This window comes from Dipteris shenzhenensis, chromosome 6 (genome assembly GCF_047967505.1).
Source record: "Dipteris shenzhenensis isolate YYH24624 ecotype China chromosome 6, Dip_SZ_1.0, whole genome shotgun sequence".
Classification (NCBI taxonomy): Eukaryota; Viridiplantae; Streptophyta; class Polypodiopsida; order Gleicheniales; family Dipteridaceae; genus Dipteris; species Dipteris shenzhenensis.
In genome coordinates this window covers 44,166,958-44,187,753 of record NC_141601.1, presented here as the reverse complement: position 1 = coordinate 44,187,753, position 20,796 = coordinate 44,166,958, and the positions used below count along the sequence as shown (strand labels likewise).

Sequence of the window (20,796 nt, the reverse complement as noted above, 5' to 3'; positions counted from 1 at the left end):
GTGCAGATCTCTCCCCCCCCGCCCCCCCCCATGTCTTCCTTATATGGTGTCTCACCGGTAAGGAGGTGACTCCTAAATCCCAACAGTCACACCCCAACATACCTGTGGTCTTGTTGGATTTCTCCTTTTGTACCTCAACCCTTGTTTTATGTGATGAGACTCAGAATTGATCTATAGCAATGCTCACGACAACATATATATCAAGGTAGCCTGCTCTTGGAGCACCTTTGTCATTTGTATGATGTGTAAAGCTATTGCCTCATAGGAAGCTCTATGCTGAGAGGATTGGCACACATGCTAGAAGCCTTGTAACAGCTTGGCCTTGGAGTAGGCTCATAGACATTGTCGTTAGTCTGAGCAAGGACCTGTGGAATGGTACCACCAGTTTTACCTATTGTAGATCCTATCTAGAGTTATGCTAAAACTCAATATGTGGGGGTAATTTAGTACATGAAGACTATGATTGGGTTGTAACTCTCCATCCCATCCCTTTAGGTCACGTTTCTAATTATGTGTTTGTTGCATGTAAAGGCAATTGCCTTCGTATTTAAGATTACAATGGGACAATCAAGTTGCAGTTACGTTAAGACCTTAATTTAGGGGTTCGACTCAATGCATAAAGCATGTGGCTGGATTATACGCTGTCAGCCCATCCTTGCAGGCCTTGTTTATAGTTATGTGCTAGCCTTTGTCACCGCTAAGTCTGCTCTTGACCTTCGGAGTTCTTGGTGCAGACACCTTTCTATAAATGGATGCCCGTGTGGGTGTGTGTAGATATGTGCGTATATGTGAGAGCATCTGTTTATTGTGGCCTACACCCACCATTGGGTGCTCATGATATCTATGGAGATGTCATTGTAACTGGTCCCTGCTATGCATTATGAAGTTTATGGCTTTCAACTTTGTGGGTGACCAGCATAAGGTTAAAACTGCACTATTTGTTTTGTTTCTAGAGGGCAAGTTTTGGCATGTTTCTGGATTCACCTGCATGCGCGCATGTGTGTGCAATGATTTGGAGACGGGTAGTCGAGAAAGAATCTCTTAAGCGGTTGTCCTGAGTAAACAGGTTGGATTTCTCAAGAGATTTTGCAATATATTGCAGATTTGTCCCACTAAATGCTCTATTATAGCTATACAGAATTATGGATTATGCTTGTGGAGCAGAAAGCATGGAAAAGTCTGCACATAGAGCAGAGAATATACAGAGGAGGCTGTAATTGATTAGACGTCCTTGAGCCGCGTAACTGGATTTTTACATTCACTTTTATGTATGTTTTCGGACACAGATAGACTATGATAATGATTGACTACCTTTTGCCTGTCTGTTCGTATGCTTCTGCTTTGCATCAGTTTGCGCTTTTTTATCTGTTCGTATGGTACATTTTTCTAGGTTCTATGAGCTTCCTGACTTTGAGCTGGTGGTTGATTTTGCAATGGAATGCACACATTACAGATTGAAAATCTTCCTACGTTTGGAGTAGGTCACTCTATGGGGGCTCTGATGCAGCTTCTGATAGGTAATTCTTTTACTCACGCTTTTTTGTGATTGTCCTTCTGTACTGTTATCTGCTGTTGCTTCTGTTGAAAATGCCATAGTTTTTTTGGAGCTCAGGACGATAGATCATAATATTTTTTGTGTCACTTTTTGATTATATCAGTTTTAATGTCTTTCTACACTAGTTTTTGTAGATCTTAGCTTGCTGAGTATTGAAGGCATTTCAGCCCAAGGCTGGATGCATGCAAGGATCTGTGATGTTGGACCTTTCTTTTTGAGATGTTCACAGGTTTTCTGTAAGTTGCTTCCAGGGGCAAGATATGCTGTTCAGCGGGCTGGCAATGTTCTCATATCTTTTAACAACAAGGTTAATATTATTAATACTGCTTGATGGACTTCTTCTGGATTTAAAAGTGCCTGCAGTATGTGCTGATGCTTTATGCAGTTAAGCATGAAGAGCAAGAGGCTGTATGTGTATGATTGTGAGGCAAAGGTCCTGTGAGCAACTAGGATGTACAAAACTAAAACAACAAAGACAATGTTCAGACCAATTTTCGAATTTCTAATGTTTATGATATTATAGAATGCCGCCAAAGTTTTTCATCACAATCAAATAAAAACAGGATCAAAAAGGAAATTGGCTGTTTAACTGATTGAATCTATTAAGGAACCTTTTGTGAGGAACTACTCAATTTCTTAGCCGAGGGTGTGTTTTGCAAAATCTGAGTGCTAGCCTTCTTCTTGCATGGGTCTACCCTCAATACATGGATCCCTGACAGAAACGGAATACAAATTATGCATGTTTTTTTGTTTCTGTGCATGCACGCTCATGACATTTTTACAGTAAGAAGTTGTCTATTCCATTCAAAAGGAATTAAACCAGAGGTGGGAGGGTGAGAACTCTCTAGAATATTAATAAACAACCATGGGGGGGTCTATAATGGCACATCATCCCAACTGGAGTGACATGAAAAAACAAAGAATAATTACAACTCCTCACGAAGGCTAACAATCCCTCTCGAACAGCTGGGTAGGGGTCCCAGTGCCTCTTTCCCACTGACTCTGGATACTAGAAATGAGATCAGTCCAAATGGAAGCCAGTCTATCAGTGGCAGTAGTTGTGTGTCCACCAATGACCTGAGCACATCGCGAACATAGAAACCACTTCCCAAGCCGACCCTGGTGTGAGGAAGGCAGTGGGTCCTGAGCCAGGGTGGGGAATAAGAACAAATCCTGAGGCTCCTGGTGCTCAGATATGTAAGGGCTGCGTGTATAAGGCCTCTGCATGAAGAAGGCATGGTCACCTACCCCTAACTCATATAGAGAAGAGGCACTAAACCCTCTGGCCCAAGCTACTCCCCACGTCAGAGCAAAAGACTTAGAGATAATGTGTGAGAATAATCTGAAAACTCCTGTCCAACATAGAGGCAACTGGAATACCTCTATGAATACATAGTGAAAGAAAGTATGAGACTTTCTTGGCCCTATTGATCCCCCAAAAATCCTCAATAGATGATGCTCTGAAATCCCCTGTGCCTACTAGTATTGAACAACTGTGGGTAAATGATGGGCGGATCGTGAAAGAATGGAATATGGGAATCTGGAGCAGTGGAAGCTGGCTAGGACCATTCCACTGGATCCCAGTCCAACTCAGCAAAAGGTCTCCCCTGAAAATTCCAAAGCGTTCACCTGGGCTCAGCTGCTACTGTAAGATGGGACATGTCTGATGACCAGGCACTCCCCAGGCATCCTAGAACTCTGATCCTCTGCCAATGTAAAACCTTCTTATCCAACGACTGGGGGAGTCTGTGAGAGGTGTCTGAGGGGAAGTATGAGAAAGGGCTCATCCTCCTCTCACTCCTAAACATGTGCCCTGCTCGCTGAAACGCCTTGACCATCTGAACTCAGTCTGAGGGTAGTGAGGATCAAGAAGGGTCTCTCTCCAAGCCTGCAGAATGGGTCTCCTGATTTGGAGTCCTAGTACCAGCAATCTAGGGAAGCGGTTCATATGTGTGAGTGATGATCTCCTCTATGATCTTCTGACCTCCACTGAACTAATTACCAATACTAGACAATCCTTGAGAGCGCCATCATGCCAATTTGGATCTCAATAGAGGGTTAAGAAAAAGAGGCTGCCTGGCTTCGGTGATGGTCCACCAAGAAAATCTAACCAATACTCCCTGACCACTACCCCAGCTGCTCGTGGTGCACACTGAAGAATACCATGAAGCAAGAATTGCTTCCATGGCTAGTCCCCCGGGGGGTCAAGCCTCTAACAAGAAGCTTGACTAGGAGTGCCCTCCTGTGAAGCTTGAGATCAAGAATCCCTAGTTCACCCGATGATGAAGGAAGAGTGATAGTGTCCCGAGATACTTTGGCTCTGGTATCCATTTGAGCCATCCCCTCCACTCCATTGAGTCATACCTGTCACTCTAGCTCCGGTATCCATTGAGCCATACCTGTCTAATGCTATCGGCATGGAAACACCAACAAGAGGCTACATGCCAGAAGCACTTGGTTGAGCACCGTTGCTCACCAGCGAAGGAAAGTCTAGTGGTGCTTTATTACACTAACTTCCTTCTTTCCAACACAAGTGCAAACTACTGAGCTAGAGACACATGACCCCAACCTGAAAGCCAAGATTGCTAGTGAAAGTGCCTCTGGGAACCCAAATGAAATCTCTACCACGATTGTTTCCTTATCTTGGTCAGTGCCCTTCGCTCCCTCGTGTTCTTCTCTTACCACGAGGTCTTCTTTACCTTCTTTGAGACTTTGTGACTGTCAAGATTTGTCACAATCCTTTCTTCCCATCTTTTCCAAAGCTCTTTTATCTTTGTCAAGTCTACAAGACATATGCTCTAATCTTCCACCTGTTTGATTGGCTCTTAGCTTGACTATCTAAATCTACCCACCTTCCCCCTTCCATTCCCCTAAAGAAAAGTACCAGTGTTAAACGTGAAAGCAATACATAGAGTCGAGTGTGCACGAGGCATTGAGAGAAAGCTAGCTGTTCTACAACTTGATTCATGAAGTCCCATCTTATGACTTATGGTACCGTGCCATGGTGGTCTATATAACTAATGGATTCCTTGTTCTGTGAATATTTACAAAACGGCTACAAGCCTCCCATGTATCAATGGTCTCCTATAGCCATCTATACATACCTTCCTTCCAAATGCAAAAAAGTATAGAATTACACTTGCCCACTGTAACTCTCTCAAGGGTAGATCTAGTTGTCTGCTATCTCATTGTGCTTGGCTGATATTTGCGTCCTATGCCCAAGCACTTGATCACAGACCTTTGGATGCTAAATAAGGGCTGACACTCTATCTCCCTGCATTGAGGGTAAGTGTGAATGAGACCAACTGATTTAATCATGCACCATACCTTTTTCATATCTTGGTTGGTGTATCCTCCAAGCTATTCTTCCTTTGGCATGTCTCATTCTTCCACTACATGGTCATTCCTTCGTTTATGCACTCAAATAGAATTGCATACGGCCTGGTGAACATCTTATGAGGATTATCCTGTATCCTCACCTCACTCTGAGGGGGTGTTCTGATAGGACTGCTTTTCCCTGTCCAGATCATAATGTGGTGCACTGTATATGCACTGGCAATGTGGCATCATTTTCTTATTAAGGTCTTGAATGTTGCATAGAGAAACCTTGATTATACATGCTAAGATGTCTTTAGAGGTGCCTATGGCAGGTAAGGAGAACTACCTCGTTGGGTCTTAAGAGGCATGCTCTTCCGAAATGGGCAGGTTGCCTTGAGTTTCCTAAAGATCTGTCTTTTGTTGATGTCCTTGCTGAGACAAAGTGTAATATAAAAATGGTTAACTATTTGAACTTTGTACATCAAAGTGGTGTCTTTAAAACACTGGCTGTCATATGGATTACTTCAGAAATTTATATCATATTTTAGTGATTTTACAACTATAATTGAAGGCGGTTTTCTTTGATTGATACAATGTGCATTTTCATCCACTGTGTAGCTCAGAACAAGAGTAACTCTGTTCTTGTAACTGCAGGAAGCAAGCAGAGCGATCCCACTTTTTTCACCTGTGATTGTTCCTATGGCCCAAAACTTAGGTCCTCTCCTCAGCCAATTAATGGACTCGCCAACTGTGCGATACGGAGTAAGTGTGAAGGCATTCTGTTGCAACTCTGATGTCCTTTATCTAACATTGTTTGGCATATATAAGCATTGCTAGATTATTACCATGGAGATTGCAATTTGCTTTTTACACTAAATACCTCTGTATCGGAAGAGTCTAGGTAGACCTGAGTTTAATTTATTGCCAAATGTTCTGATTTCAAGCTGAATTTATGCATTTAATGATAATATGTGCCATGATTAAAAAGGCTTGACATCCTACCGAAAAGTGTGTTTTGAAATGAAGGATTTTTCATTTTCTTTGTAAGGGTGCAAGATTATCACTACAACTTTCTGTACTTGTTGTATAGCTTAAATAATGTAGTTATGGTTAGCGTTTGCAGTTTAGAGCATCTTATTGTCCCTGAATGGTAATGCCTCAAGAAAATTTGTTCAAGTCATACAATTCAAAAGCACTTATTCTATATATAGTTGTGGGGATTGTCTATTAATGGAAGATGGAGTGACATAGCACAAACAATTCCATTGGTGAGTTTACATATTCAAACAAATGATGGATAAACATAGCCTTTTTTGAAGTGGAGGGTTGTACTACTGTCACTTGACACACCTTTGATTTCACTGGGACAATAACTTTCTACTCATAGTGGCAATTCACTCAAATGTTGAAACTCTGTTTCTGGAAGTTCTGCAACGGCTACTAAGGATTCAAATGTCAAGGCAAGTCTGAATGCAGGCTAGAGGCTATGCAAAAGGTCACTGCATGACAGCTTTATAGTAAATGAAGATCTTTTTTTTGGGGTGTATGTGTGTACAACTTTAAGCTTTCTGTCCTCATTGTATAGTCTAAATAATGTAGTCAAACAAAAGCACATGTTATATATATAGCTGTGGGGATTGTTATTAATGGAAGATGGGAATGACATAGCAGAAACAATTCCACTGGAGAGTTTGCATATTCGAACAAAATGATTGGTAAGCATATCACGTATTTATATGGTTGTTTAGTCAGCAGCTGCACATACAAAAGAAGGGCCATTTTAGAGCAGCCTCTAAAAGATTTTGCAGGCATTGCAGACCTTATTATATTCTCCCATCCCTCTTTGTCTATTCTTTCAGGCCTTGGAGCTAACTGGCAAGAATTTTCCACGGACACATCTACTCATTATAATGGTGTGGTAAAGAGGTGACTAGTGAAAAAAACATGTGGAGAGCTGGTGTTGAGAGAAACTGAGGACATGTAGAGTTGAGAAATGCTCACAGTGGGCTATGAATTCCAAGATAATGTGTTGGAACACTAAGGAGAGGCACCTAAGATGTCTTTTCCTCTTGGGAGAGGGAAGTCAAGCAGCTGCACTCACAAGAAAAGAGCCACTTTAGAGCGGCCTCTAAAAGGCAGACATTTGCAGTCATTATTATTTTCTCCCATCTCCTGTTTCTGTATTCTTTCATGCCTTGGAGCTAACTGGCAAGAATTTTCTGCCCACACATCAGCTCATTGATTATAATGTTGTGGTAAAGAAGTGAATAGTGAAAATAACACGTGGAGAGCTGCTGTCAAGAGAAACTGAGGCCATATTGAATTGAGAAATGCTTATAGTGGGCTATGAATTCCAAGATAATGTGTTGGAACGCTAAGGAGGCACCTAAGATGTATTTTTCTCTTGGGAGACGAAAGTCAAGCAGCTGCACTCACAAGAGAAGGGCCACTTTAGAGGGCCTCTAAAAGATTTTCTACACATTGCGATCCTTATTATTTTCTCCCATCTCCTCTTTGTGTATTCTTTCTCCTTTCTCCTCTCTTGTCAAATATTACACTGAGAGCTTCACTGAATTGAGTACTCTGCTTGTTTGTGAGGCGGGTCTTACAGGCATTAAGAACGACCTCTTGTGCTGGAATTGGACATGCAAAGGTGCTATACTGGTGAGGGATAAGATACAATCTGACCAAACAAGACAGGAGGCTAGAGTGCCATTGGAGATGCAAGAGAAAAAAAAGAAAGAAAGAATTGTTAATGTCTGTGGAAGGCCAAAAAGGCTGATGAGATCAAGTCTGAAGTATATCATTAGGGGAAATAACCATGTACGGGAACTAGAGGGCCTATCTGCAATCACTTTGTGCTTTTTAATGACTTGGACCAAAGAATTTGCAGTATTATCTCGCAGACTTTTTCAAGATGCTCATAGATGCATGTTGGAATGGAGATTGCATGAATGAGAATTTGCAAAACTTGATAGATTGCTCAATAAAGAGTAATAACAAAGAGATAAACACAATTTGGCATTTGCAGAACTTTTTAAACTTACACTGAGATTGAGGGGCTAAGATGCCCCCTCCCCCCCCGCCCCCCCTTTATCCTTGCTCAAATGGAGATACAAGACCAGGGTGCAATGCACCTTACAAACTAGACTCAAACTTTGGACATGGACACAGACAGTAGAACAACTGGGCTCACTCCAAAGATTACTCAAGAGCTGATCCTAGTGGGAACTGGTCTCCAGGCGCACCTTGATCTGCAAGGAAGATGCGTGCATAATCACACTTCATCCCAATGAACAAATCTCAGATTCAGACTCCCCTTCCACTTTTGCTCCTGGGTTGTGGAGCCCTTGGTGCAGTTGCAGCCCCTCTTGCTGAGATCTTGGGGCTGGAGAGAGAAAAACTGAGAAAAAGCGATGCAGGCTAGAGAGAGAAAGCCTTATAATGGAGAAATGGTTTGGAGAGAGAGTGCTGATGCTGCTCCGAGGCAAGGGAAGAGAAAGAGGTGCTGCTGCTTCTCCACAAGTGAAGAGAGGGGAAGATTTCTGCAGCCTGAACTGTAGATAGAGAAAGTGCTGTTGTAGAGAGAGAAGCCTGGCAGAAAGAAAGAAAGAAAGAAATTTTATTAAATTTTGCTAAAGACCGATGGATCTATAAGACTGAAGGAAAACCTGATACAGTTAGCAAAAGGGTGGCACTACTAAGCGAGCATCCTAACCCATGCTAGAAAACTTGTAAACATAGTCAGTGATATCATAATACATTTCCACTAAAAAAAAACCTAAGCAGCCATCCTGGCATCATCATCCTCATGTGGAGACACAGTCTGAACCAATACAATACAGTAGGCATATAGAACATCAAGATACACCCGGCGGTAGACTAGGCAATGCAAGCAGGAAGCCAGTAATGGATCGTTGTCTGCTATCTGGATGAGTAACCTGTCGTGTCCCGCTAGCCGCTACTCGGCGTTTGACGAGCGCCACTGTAACCCTGGTCGGCTGCATCCCAAGCCTGAAGAAAGAGGAGATGTCAGTGAGTGTGATCTGTGCGTCTGTCCTCTTCTTGGTGTGTCATGTCTCGGTCTCAGGGTCTCTGCCTCTGCTGCTAACTATGACAGCAACCTGCTCTGCTTGGAAGAACTCTGTGATCGTACTCTGTGTCACCTGGCTTCACATCGTATCCACTTGCTTGGTAATTTTTCTTTTAGATTTATATTTGATATGTTTTGCAAAAGAATAAAATGTTTTTCCTAATGTTCAGTTAGGTACATGGGGGCAAGGTCTAGTATTTGAAGGTGGACCCCCTTTGTTGGAGTTACGGGCATCAGTGTCCCACAAAGTTATGACCTCCTTTAGGAGGAACATTGGAAATCACACTCCACCTGAGTACCCGATTTATGGGACCAATCAAATGCACAGATTGTATACCGACCTAGCAACCATTTAGGAGAATGTCTCCAGGCTTGGGGTGTGCGCCTGGAAGCATGCCAAGGAAACATGGAGATACAAGATAAGACGACAAACTAGTAAGCTCCGTTATGGCTCATTTGTGACTTTAGTATGTCATTGGATAGTAGAAGCTGTTAGGTACCCGACAGTGAAATCAGAATTGAATTTTGACCACTTTTTTTTTAAGGGTTTTTGGGTGACGTGGCATACTGACATGGCAGCCTTGACATGTGGCATAGCCACATGGCAGCTCATGGGACACATGGCAGCCTGTGGGGACATGTGAAGAGCCATGCATGGACTATGGCACCACTTGTCACTGCAGGAACTGGGATGCGTCAATTTTACGAGCAAAAACCTATGAGCAGTTTTATCCGAGCATGCTTTTCAAGAGATTTAAAAACTTGTATTTCTTTAGGAAACATGGTTTTAACACTTTTATTTTCACTAGAACTAGATCCCTTTATCATAAAATATACAAAATAGTCGCTCATTCAATTTTACATAACATAAATTTTCTTATTCATTGACATCCTTTGTACCCATGTTATTACCTTTTAAAAGTGTTGAAAAATAATTTGTTTAAGAAACATCCCTCATAATCACTCTCAATGTAATAATATTATACATATGTAATTACTTATTAAACACATTTATATCAATATGACAAGATATTTCTAGTGTTTTAATAGTATAAATAACAAGATATTTATGAATATGCTTCTAAAGATGTTTAAATTACTATAAATAATTACTAACTTGGACTTATATATCACTCTTATAAAGTACATGTAATATTTAATACTATATATGCAAGATTTTCCAAAATATAGCCCCATAGATGTACTCAAATGGGGTTTTCTGATCAATTTGAGTGGTTGAATGACTATATTTGGACATTGTATGTGAAAGGGGTTTCGCTGGCGAAACTACCTTGATGGCTTGATTCAATGAGGTTTCTTTGTAGAAATCCTTTCATGAAGCTAGGTTGAGAGAGCGTTTTCAATGTCACCCCCTATTAGGTAAAAGTTGGAAGAAGGATCATAAGGGAATTTTCATAGAGAAGTCTACTCTACATGTGGGTTTCTTCAAAATCGATCCCATTCTATTACTCACCATTCACAAAGATTCTTGTAAAGATTTGTGCATAAAATAGGCATTGCTATAATACTTTGCATACTAAGTGAAACTATGTTGTCTTGTGATCTATTTTTGCCATATTTTTACATAGTTGGAATCTTTTTTTTCCCCACTCGGATGCTCGGAAGATTTCACTTGGAAAATGCTCGTCCCCCGGGAACTACAGCCCACCAAAATCCAAGCCCCCATTCTTAATTGGGCAGAGGGTGGGCTGAGCCTATAAAAGAAGGCCTTTCCCCACAAAAAATCCAATGTCCAATGTAGTCCCTCCTCCTCTCCCTTGATGTAGCAGCCCTCCTCCAGCCTTTGGGGTTCAGCCAGCTCCTCTCCAGCATCTTCTCTCTCTACTGCAGCACACACTCCCTCTACAGTTTCATCTACTCTTCTTCAAGGATCTGCCCCTTCTCAGCATTTCTAGAGCAGCAGCAGCTTCCCCTGTCCTTCTCCTAGTGTGTGAGCAGAAAGAGCACCCTTCTCTCTCTTGCTGTAGGCTTTCTCTCTCTACTGCAGCGCTTTCTCTCTCTAACACAGTAATTTTCTCTCTCTACAGTTCCAGCCCTACCCCATGCAGAAAACAGCCTCTCTCTGCACCTCTAGAACTGCAGCAGTATCCCCTTTTCATCTCTCAGCTTGGGGGCAGCCACAACACACTCTCTCTCTAAAAGTATAACCCCTTTCTGGCCCCTCAACCCTATTGCAATCTCATTTTGTTGTCAGAAATTATTAAGCTGTGTAAATCTGAATCCAGCCTCCTCTGCAGTCTCTAATACTACAACATTTATATGTGTGAGCAATTTGAAACAGTTTCTATTAAAAAAAGCTGTGAGACTCCATTGTCTAAAGTGATAAAAGCATAGAGTAGTTTACACTTTGGGATGGGCCGGGCACGGTCCCCTGCTCCTGTCTCCTTGATCTGATGAGACAATCTCTATGCTGGACCGCCTCGTGAATAAAAGCTGCCAGGCATCTCTGGTATGGGTATAAGAGGGGCCCTCGAACCCGTCTTTGAAAAGGCAATGGTATCGTCCACAAATCTCATTGTAGACTTCGCAACGAAAAAGCTATTGCACCACCTAGAGGGCTTGAGAGGTTGCCCCAAGATGGGGGAGGGAAGAGGGCTGCTGCGCCAAGGAGGGAGGAGGGCTGAATTGGACGTGGGAATTTTGTAGCAAATGAGGGAGGGGGCTGGCTTCTCTTATAGGACCAGCCCACCATCTGCCCAAGATGGCAAGTTTGTGGGGGCTGAGCTGTCCCAAGTTAGGCAACTTTTCCAACCCACCCTGGCCCCCACACTTGTCCCCATCTCTCTTGCCACTTGTCCCTTCCCATTGCCAAGTGTCTGGGCCAGCTGTCCCTGCTGCCAGCTCAGACTGCAGCCTGCAGCCTGCCACGTGGCAGCCTAAAACCCTAAAAAATCAAACTTGTCAGAATTGAATTCTGATTTCACTTATGGGTTTCTAGTAGGTAGTCCTAGACATTGACCTATTCTAAAGTGATTTTTGAGTTTGATTGACCTCAACTAAGAGGCTTATTCGTTTGTCGTCTTATCTTGTATCTCCATGCCTCTTGGCATGTTTCCTGGCTCACACCGGAGTCCCTGAGAACATTCTCTTGGATGGTTGCTAGGTCGGTCTGCAATCTGTGCATTTGATTGGTCCCAAAAATGGGGACTCAAGTGGGATGTGATTTTCTGAAGTCCCTCTCAAGGAGAGGGCATCACTCTTGTGGGTCACTAATGCCCATAACCCCAAGCAAGGGGTCCCACCCTCAAATGCTAGACCAAGCCCCATGATCTAACTGAACTGTAGGAAAATATTCGCCTTCTTTTGCAAAGCATGTTGTTGGAAATATTTTTAAATACATTGAATTTCAAAAGAAAAATTCCTTGTTCTTGTTAGAAATGACCCAACAGAGGGTACACACAGCAGAAGACTGATAGTAATGCCCAGGAGCTCACACAGTGTGATGTGGGGTGTGGAATCACTAACTTTTTAACTTCTGTGCATAGATGTGCAAGCCAGTAAATAGACAATGCTCAGAGAAACATAGAAGCAACACTTTATATTTCCGTCCATCCAGAAACTAGGACAAGATACAAGACCAAAAGGTTCTTCAACTACAAGCTTGGCACTTCTAGATCTCTAAGCCCACGTGCTCCACCTCGAGCATATGTAGACTCTCTGTCTAGATCCCTTCCACCTTGCTGTCCGGAAGCCAGCCTAGGTGGGCAACACCTTGAGCTCAGTCTGCGAGCCTCCTTCTCCTCCTGGGTGTAGGTCCAAGGGTAGGCCTGTGGCTGCTACTGTCTGCTCCCCAATTGCTTCTGCAAGTGATGCTGAATGAGGGCTGGAGGCCCTCCTTTTATAGGGCACAAGGCCTGCCCCAAAAACCGACCAGCAGCCTGAATCTGGCCAACCCAATCAGGCCGACCAGGCTGCTATAAAATCGCCCTAAAAGGGCTCACTTAACCATTTAACATTTCCATCTCACACGTTCGTGAAACTGGTGCACATTCCACCATGAATGATGAAAATAGGCGGTCGTAAACTTGACATCTCCAATTTGTTGGATGTCGTGGCAAATAGTCCATATTGGTGCTGCAATGGGCTAGAGACACCACCCGTTCCAAGCTATCTTGTAAGCCCAGGGTATCAGCTTTGAAACGATCACTTCTTGCCTTTGAAATACATGGTTCCAATGCAAGTGATCCGAATCCATGCCAAATGAGATGACGAGCTTCTTGAGCCTTGGTGTATGTGGTGATAACATGAACTCATGCATGGCTATGTAATATAAGGCGCATAGCACATGGACTACCATTACCATAGCATGTGCTTCACTTGGTGCTTTAGCTGAAGTTTGAAAAGAAGAAGGGTTCCCTCTTCCGTCCTAGCAGCGGCATACAAGGTTCAGAACTATGCACTGCCCCGATCATGTCGCCACTTCCCAACCAAAGAACAATATCCAGGGCGTGGGGTAGTCATGTGAAACTTGCATGTATTGTTCACGAGCCTAGGCACCGAAATTTTGCAGGGAACTTTTATCCTAGTTTAAAAAGGGTTGGGGTCCTATACTAAGAAAAGAAACGGTTGAAGCAAAAAGGTCATAGAACAATGAGTGATAGGCAAACCCCCAGAAGTGGGCTAGAAAGGAGGGGATTTAGCAGAAAGAGTCTGAGAGGAGGCTTTGGCAAAAAGAGGCTATGAAGGGGGGGCTTTGTAGGAAAAGTCTAGGAGAGAAAAACTGTGTTGTTGTGATGGATTTGAAGGTGCGGTGGGTCCATCACTTAGTCAAGAGGAGAAGGGAAAAATGAAGAATGTACTAGTGTTATCAATGTACCAGGATAGACTTGAGCAAGCTGGCTCTTAGGGAGGGGTTGTGTTGCCACTACTAGGGAGTTGGATGATAAGTGCACTACTTCTCCCCCTAGAGGATTTGATGAACCCGGATCAATGCAGGGGTGCCCTAGGGGAAAGGACCTCATCTATGGTAGGTGCCAAGGGGGAGGCCAAACTTTGCAAGGACTCTTCACCTCTTTGCTCCTAGTTAGGTGCCAATGACGGGTTAGTGTCAATCTAATCCTTGGCCATTGTCGCCTTCGAGCCCTTCTTGCCTTACGTTCTTGGTCACATATTGCTCCATATTCTACTTAGTGGGGCAGCTGTTGGGGTTGGAACCCAAGGGCTTCTAGTCGAGGAGGGAAATAGGGCTATTGACAAAGGTGATCCTCCCCCCTTCCATGAGGGAAGACATCTTGGGAAGTAAGAGCAAGCCTTGGCCAATTGGCCAAGCTAAACATTATCCTATTAGACTTGCTACCACCACCTATTGTTGTAGATCTCCTCACCTAGAGTCTCCAGCAGGATTTCTTGAGGGGAGCCATCCAAGTCCTCTACGATCATGCATTTCTTCATCCATGAGCATTTAAGCCGTCGTCGTGGGGGTCTCCATACAAGGTTGAAGTGTGTCCCTGCTCAAAATAAAAATGTCCTATTTTTGGGGACAATCTGTGAAACCCCAGGGGATTAGGAAACATGGCACATGATGCTTGTCCATATCATCTGTTTTAAATTCACGGTACTAGGGGATAGCTAATACTAGGGAACAGCAAAAACCAAAGTCTAAACCCAAATAGACTAGGTTCCGTGGGAGTAGGAGCTGAGCGACCGTCGTTGAAGTGAGGTGGAGTTAGGAAAACTCTATGCCCATACATGGTAGTGTTCATGATATGGTCTCCCTTTAAAACTAGCCTGAACTTGACGCATTGAAGGGGTGCGGCCAACATTGCACAATTGCATTGTCATGTAACTCCTGGACTGCATGCTCAACATGATAATACAATTCTATAGCTACATCATGTTCTTGTCCTTGAGGGAAAAGGGGTATTTAGATAGGAAGGTTGATCGATATTCTTCATGATTCTATAGCTATAAATGTTGATGGGTTGACCTAGAGAGTCCTAGGCTCCCCCCCCGCCCCGGAAAGAGATTTTTATCAGATATGACCAAATACATTAAAAAACAGCAAATCTGTCATGATGAACAAAGCACCTAAAGGATAATTACAAATAATCTGGCTAAAAATGACAGTGATGAAGCCAGTCAAGTGCATCAAAAAGTTTAGTCCTCCATGCTCCCACTACCTCATGAAGCCAGCTCTTCAAGAGGAACCTTGATTCTGATCTGGTGGCCACAAGAGTATGTAAAATGTCATGCCATATGATATGGAGAGTCTGGATTGGATCAGTTTGGCAGCATCAATGGCCTCTTTGCATTTGGATCTCCACATCTGCCAGGATGTCAGAAAGGCATGCCACCAGGATGTCAAAAAGGCATGCAGCCAATGGAGGAGTGACACCTGAAGGAGTAGGAGGCACGCATCCAAGCAAATAACCTGGGGGAGAACCCTATGAACCCTGAGTGCAATATCTGCATCTAGGTAGCGCCTATGCCAGGCGCAATGGCAGTGCAAAGGCTGCTCCACAATGGCGGGCTGGGGCAGCAGCTCCATGCGAGACTGCTGAGTGTGCTTCTCTCTATCCGCAACGACCTTCTTGGTGCTCAACAACGCAGGGCGACTCAACGCGGCTTCATAGCGCCGTCACCACCAAGCTTCTTTAAGGCTTCAAACAATTAAAGTCTGAGCTGTGAAAAGAAGGAGCGGGCAGGGGCAGAAGAGGCTGCTCAAGGCTCTAGGGAAGGCTTTCAATGGCTTCTTTAACAGACTGTACTATAAATCCTGGGAGCTTTGGAGGACCTCTTGTGAATGAGTTTGGAGAGGTTGTGCGTAATGACCTACTAAAGGAGAAGGCTAATCAAAAGGTAGTCCAAAATCTCTTCATTCAAGCTACAACTACTTGTAAAGACTAAATGATTTCATTTTAGTCTCTCCAAAACGAGCATCTAAATCTAGCTAATAGGGCAACACACCAATCTTTATATTTATTTCTGCAGACAGTTATGGAGATCCCACAGGAAGAGATAGGTTTCTAAGTTTTTTTGTCTCTTCCAGCATGGAGGTATTGCTGTGAGCCTGTGGAGGGGAGCTTTTGGAGCAGACACCCATTGTCCACGATGCCTTAGAGATATTGAGTCCATTCAGTACCACCTTTGGAATGGCTGAGAGACCCAATGGGTCTGGCAAAGTATTGCTCTTTTGCTTGGCAGGATTTTGAAAGGTGATTTTTTCATCAATCAGGGATTAGGTGCCTCGCTTATACAGTCCGGACGATGGATGCACGATAAGGGAGCTGCAATTTGCATAGGCGCTGTTCAAGGAGCAGCTGCCCTTCAATCTTGCAGCAGCCCAGAGAAGTTTCGACATTCACTACCCAGTTCACGGGTGTCGCGTGAGAATGGAAGGGAAGGTACCAAGAGAGAGGCTTTGATGTTGCTCGTTGCTGACCCTGGTCGCCTCTCGCCCATCGCTGCCATCTTTGCGTGACTCTCCCGTGGCTACCTTGGAGGCTGCTTCAACGTTGCTGCTGCTCCCATATCTCCTCCCTCTATCGCGTTGTTGTCGTGCAGCCTCTAGCTGTTGCCACGCCTCCAAGAAGGGTGATTCGTGGAGTTGATTCGGCTGCTGGTACTGATTCGTGGAGCTGGGGCGTAGAAGACTTTGTGGAGGTAGAGATCGTCGCCGTCCGTCGCCTCTCCATCGCTCTGCAGAAGTTGAGGTGGCTGGTTAGGGTAATCCTGGTTAACTTAACTATAGTTAGTTAACCATGGGTTGGTTGACCTTGGTTAGTTGAACCAGTACCCAGTTAGCCTAACCCTGGTCCAGTTAGCTTGACCTAATCAGACCAGTTTGGTTAGGGTAACCAAATTGGGATCAGTCCAGCTACTCTGGTTAGAGCTTAGTTACGGACTAACCAAACCAGAGCCAATTAGTCTAGTTAGTGTAACCAATCGGTTACTCATCCAGTTACTATCCCAAAAAAACAAAAAAAGAGGAGGAAAGAAGAGATAGTTACAGAGTCAGTTTTTGCCTTCAGATTCCACCCATCTATCAATCTTTTTACTGTCAGAAAATTTGAGATTTGCTGAGTATAAAAGTTGCACGCCTTTAAAAGGGCAAGGCAGCTTCTGCTTCACAGCTGTAGCACTACTTACAGATTTGAGCCTTTCTTCCTTTTCAGGCAGCGAGCTCTTCGTGTTTGTTTCTCGAGAGAATTGACCTTGATAGCGACCCTTGGTCTGGCAAGAAGGGCTCACATGGCAGCACCTTCGACCCCCACTGTGGTTAAGATTATGCTCTCTCCGGAAGACAAGCGGCAGGTCAAGTGTGAAATAGAGGCTCTGCAGGACAGGGCCCAAGTGGGTCGCATTGTTGGGCTCACCTCGTCAAGGAAACAGGTTAGGGATTGGCTTCAGGCGAGCTTAGCCCTAGAGGCTGATCACATCCAGGAGGTTACGATCTATGGGAGAGGAGTCTTCCTCATGCAGTTGAACTCCCCCGACACCACAGCCTCCCTTGTCGAGCAGAGCCCTATTCTACTAGGCCCTCATGTTGTCTACCTCCTTCCTTGGTACCATGGCTTCACAATCGAGGACATGGATTCGACTCATCACATGCCACGATTCCCAGTGACGCTTCGCTTCTTGGGGCTTCCGAAGGAGTACAGATCTATTCTTCCTTCCATAGGGAATTGTTTTGGCACAGTTCTAGCATCTCCGCTACAGACAACGGCTTCAGTAGTGGTAGACGATGGGGTCCCCCGCCTCCGGGTTATCGAAGAGCATCCAGAGTCCCTCCCAGAGGAGATCCTCCTGGAGACCTTAGATGGAGGCGAGTTCAAACAGCGTGTGGACATCTCTGGCTTGCCCGAGCAGTGTCTTCGGTACAGACAGATGGGTCACCTGGCACGGGACTGTTTGGTGGGCAGGGCCCCTTACCAGAGATAGGAGCATACGGAGGCTCAGCGCCGTCCGTCAGCCAAGCCTCAGCAGACTCAGACACCTTGGGTCGAGCCCTCCCAAGGGGCTTGGACCAAGGTGGAGAAAAAGAAGCCCTCCAAATCAGCTCGAAAAAACAAAAGGAGAGTCAAACTTAGAGAGTGCAAGAAGGCGCAAACTTCTTCTTCCCAAGAAAAGGGAAGGGGAATGGAGAGGTGCCAGCGGAGTCCCTGAACCAGACACAGATGGAGGAGGAGACCTTTTTCGATCTCCCCTCGGACCCGCCGGTAGAGTACCTAAGTTCCCGTCCAGCGGGAGTCTGGAGCCCCAGTAGAGTCGGCTCCGGAGGTTCCTCTACCTCCCCCGCCCCCTCCTCCCAAGGTCGCCCCCCTGATCCCGCCCCCCCTCCCCCCAACTGCTGTTACTCTCACCTCCCACCCCTGCCGCCTCTCCTTCTCGCCCTCCCCCCGACCCCTTACAGTAACCTCCTCCCCCCCCGCCCGCCTCCCGTCCTTCCTCGTCTCGGCCTATGGGCAAGGGGGTGCATGAGCACTCTTCGATGCAGCCCAGCCCTGGCTCTGCCTCCTCACAGTCAGGGTCATCGGGGCCCTTTTCTCAACTTCGAGGTCCTAAGCCCCGCCTTGGTCATCCTTTGCCCAGAGAGTTTTGGAGGCTAGGACCGTGGAACTACCTAGAGATTTCGGACAGATACCCGCTTGCTCTAGAGGTGCCAGTCCTAATTTTACAGCCCCGAAAAGGGGGTTCCATAGGAGTGTACAGCTCTCGCACTCGTCCCTTCTAGGGATTTCACTTCTCAACTAGTGGGGAGGTGCAGTGGATCCCCACGGTGTTTGATCTAATGATGGGGCAGCAGATGTTCAGCATGATGGAGGAGTGGCTAGGCCTGCAGGGGAGGGAACTATGGGTCTCCCATGGGAAGACCACCACTTTTCAGTTGGGTTTTTCTACAGATAGACGGGACTTGCGAGCAGCTATTTGTGTGCTTCGCCTAGGTCCTAAGGTTCAGCTTAAGCAGGCATCATACTGGACGCTACAACAATGCACGGATAGGCTTGGAGTCGAGGCCTCTTTCTTGGAGCAGTGGGCCATCAAGGTAGGCATCGAACCAGTTTTTGATGGGATATCTCAAGGTGTATGCCTCAGGCACACCTTGGTTTCTATGTGTGAGTGCTAGAGGCACAGTTAGGTGCCCATAAGCACAGTTAGGTGGTGGAAAGCCACATAGGATGATTGAGAGAATCTAGGAGCAGATTGAGGAGATGATTGTGGAGCTCTGAAGTCATCAGTGATGTCAGTGAGCATGTATGAGGTGCCTACAAAAGGACCTCACTCTTCTTCATTCCATAATGCAAGTATTCTGAGTTTGTGTCCACTCTACTCTTTCTTTTCAGTTTACCAACATGGTATCAGAGCCATTTGATTCCCCTTGAGCCCATTTCTGCCACATCATCTTCTTCTTCTTCATCTTCTTGTTCCCCATTTTCCTCCTTCTTCCCAAAATCTTTGAGGGCTTGGTTCTCCGCCTACAAACGACCATTGCCCAAACCCTCTGAGCTGCAAACTCCTCTGGTATGGGCAAACTTCCAGCTGCAAGCTTTCTTGGAAATTGCGACTGTACGTGAAATGCCAACACTTACACTGATCGACGAAAATCCGCGCAATTCCGCCTGTGTACCTATCTATCTGCAAATTCCTTCCAGCCCGTGTTGGATGATACTGAGGGCAAGCTGCTGGTGAAATTTGAGCAGCAATGGCTGCATATTCAAGGAGAAATCAGTGAAAAACCAGTCGACTTTGAAGGGGCAAGCTATGGAGTTCTGACGCGTTTTTGCGCCTTCTCTTCCCAGAGGACCTTTTGTGGTATATGAGCTCTCTTTTGCCTCAGAAACCCCCTTTTCCTTTGCTCTGAAGAATAAGCTACAAGCTCTCCAAGTTCAGTCTTTTGGTTTTGACAGTTTTGACAAGTTTTTGAAGAAGATGCGACATAAGATGCTATTCTAGCATTTCTGGTTTTTTGAAACTTTCACAAGTGTAGCTTCAGTTGTGCTTTGAATTGCTATACCTGGTTTTGATTGGAAAGTTCTCATTTTAAGCCACCTCTATGAAACATGTAAGAAAAAGCATCATTGATTGAATATTGGTCACTAGTCTTTGCTACATTAAGTGCTTATATTTTGGAAGCCTTTCAGTTATTTTTTGCCTTGTAAGAGAGAAAGACACTGCCCAATATCTGGGTTAGACCCTCTCATGGCTACCCTATTGAATCTAGAGAAGTTCAATGGAAAGGGCTTCCACACATGGCAGATGAAGGTGAAATTTGCATTGATGAGGGAGAACCTCTGGGGACTTGTCAAACCGACTCCAACCGCTTCTTCTACAGCCTCCAATGCTGGAGAATCCTCAACTCCGACACACCCAGCAAGGGATCCCGCTAGAGAGGAGAAAGCATATGGTATCATTGCTCTTGCTTTAGGAGATGATTATATTCACCACATCTCTGACGTCTCCTTCAGAAGCTTGGCAGAAGCTTGACATGATTTTTGGTGCTAGCTCTCACATCTCTAAATTATCACTTAAATCTCTTTCTTTGAATTGAAGATGGTTAGTGGCACTACTTTGGCAGCTCATGTCAACTATATGCGGAGTCTTATGACTCAACTAGCTTCTATCAACTCTCCTATTACTCCAGATGATGCTATGGCAGTGTTACTTAAGAGTATGCCTGAAGATTATGATCACATAATTACCACTTTGAAAAATCTTCCTAATCCTAATCTTGAAGGTATTATCTCTGCTCTCCAAGAAGAAGAAAGGCATATGGAGCTTAGGAAAGGCAATGACACTGTTTATGCTGTAAAAGTCGAGAAGGGCAAGTTTACCCTTTGCAATCACTGTGGAAAGACAAATCACCTTTCAA

General features: G+C 44.8%; 1 protein-coding gene across 1 annotated transcript in view; it reads left to right on the top strand.

Annotated features, from left to right (window-relative positions):
- LOC147901213 (Gut esterase (DUF1350)) overlaps positions 1 to 20,796 on the top strand; it is a 72,511-nt gene that overhangs the window by 28,938 nt on the left and 22,777 nt on the right. The window contains exons 5-7 of the mRNA XM_087375813.1: positions 1,454 to 1,517; positions 1,807 to 1,862; positions 5,528 to 5,635. Coding sequence (XP_087231939.1) covers positions 1,454 to 1,517; positions 1,807 to 1,862; positions 5,528 to 5,635 — 228 coding nt within the window. The remainder of the gene's footprint in view (positions 1 to 1,453; positions 1,518 to 1,806; positions 1,863 to 5,527; positions 5,636 to 20,796) is intronic.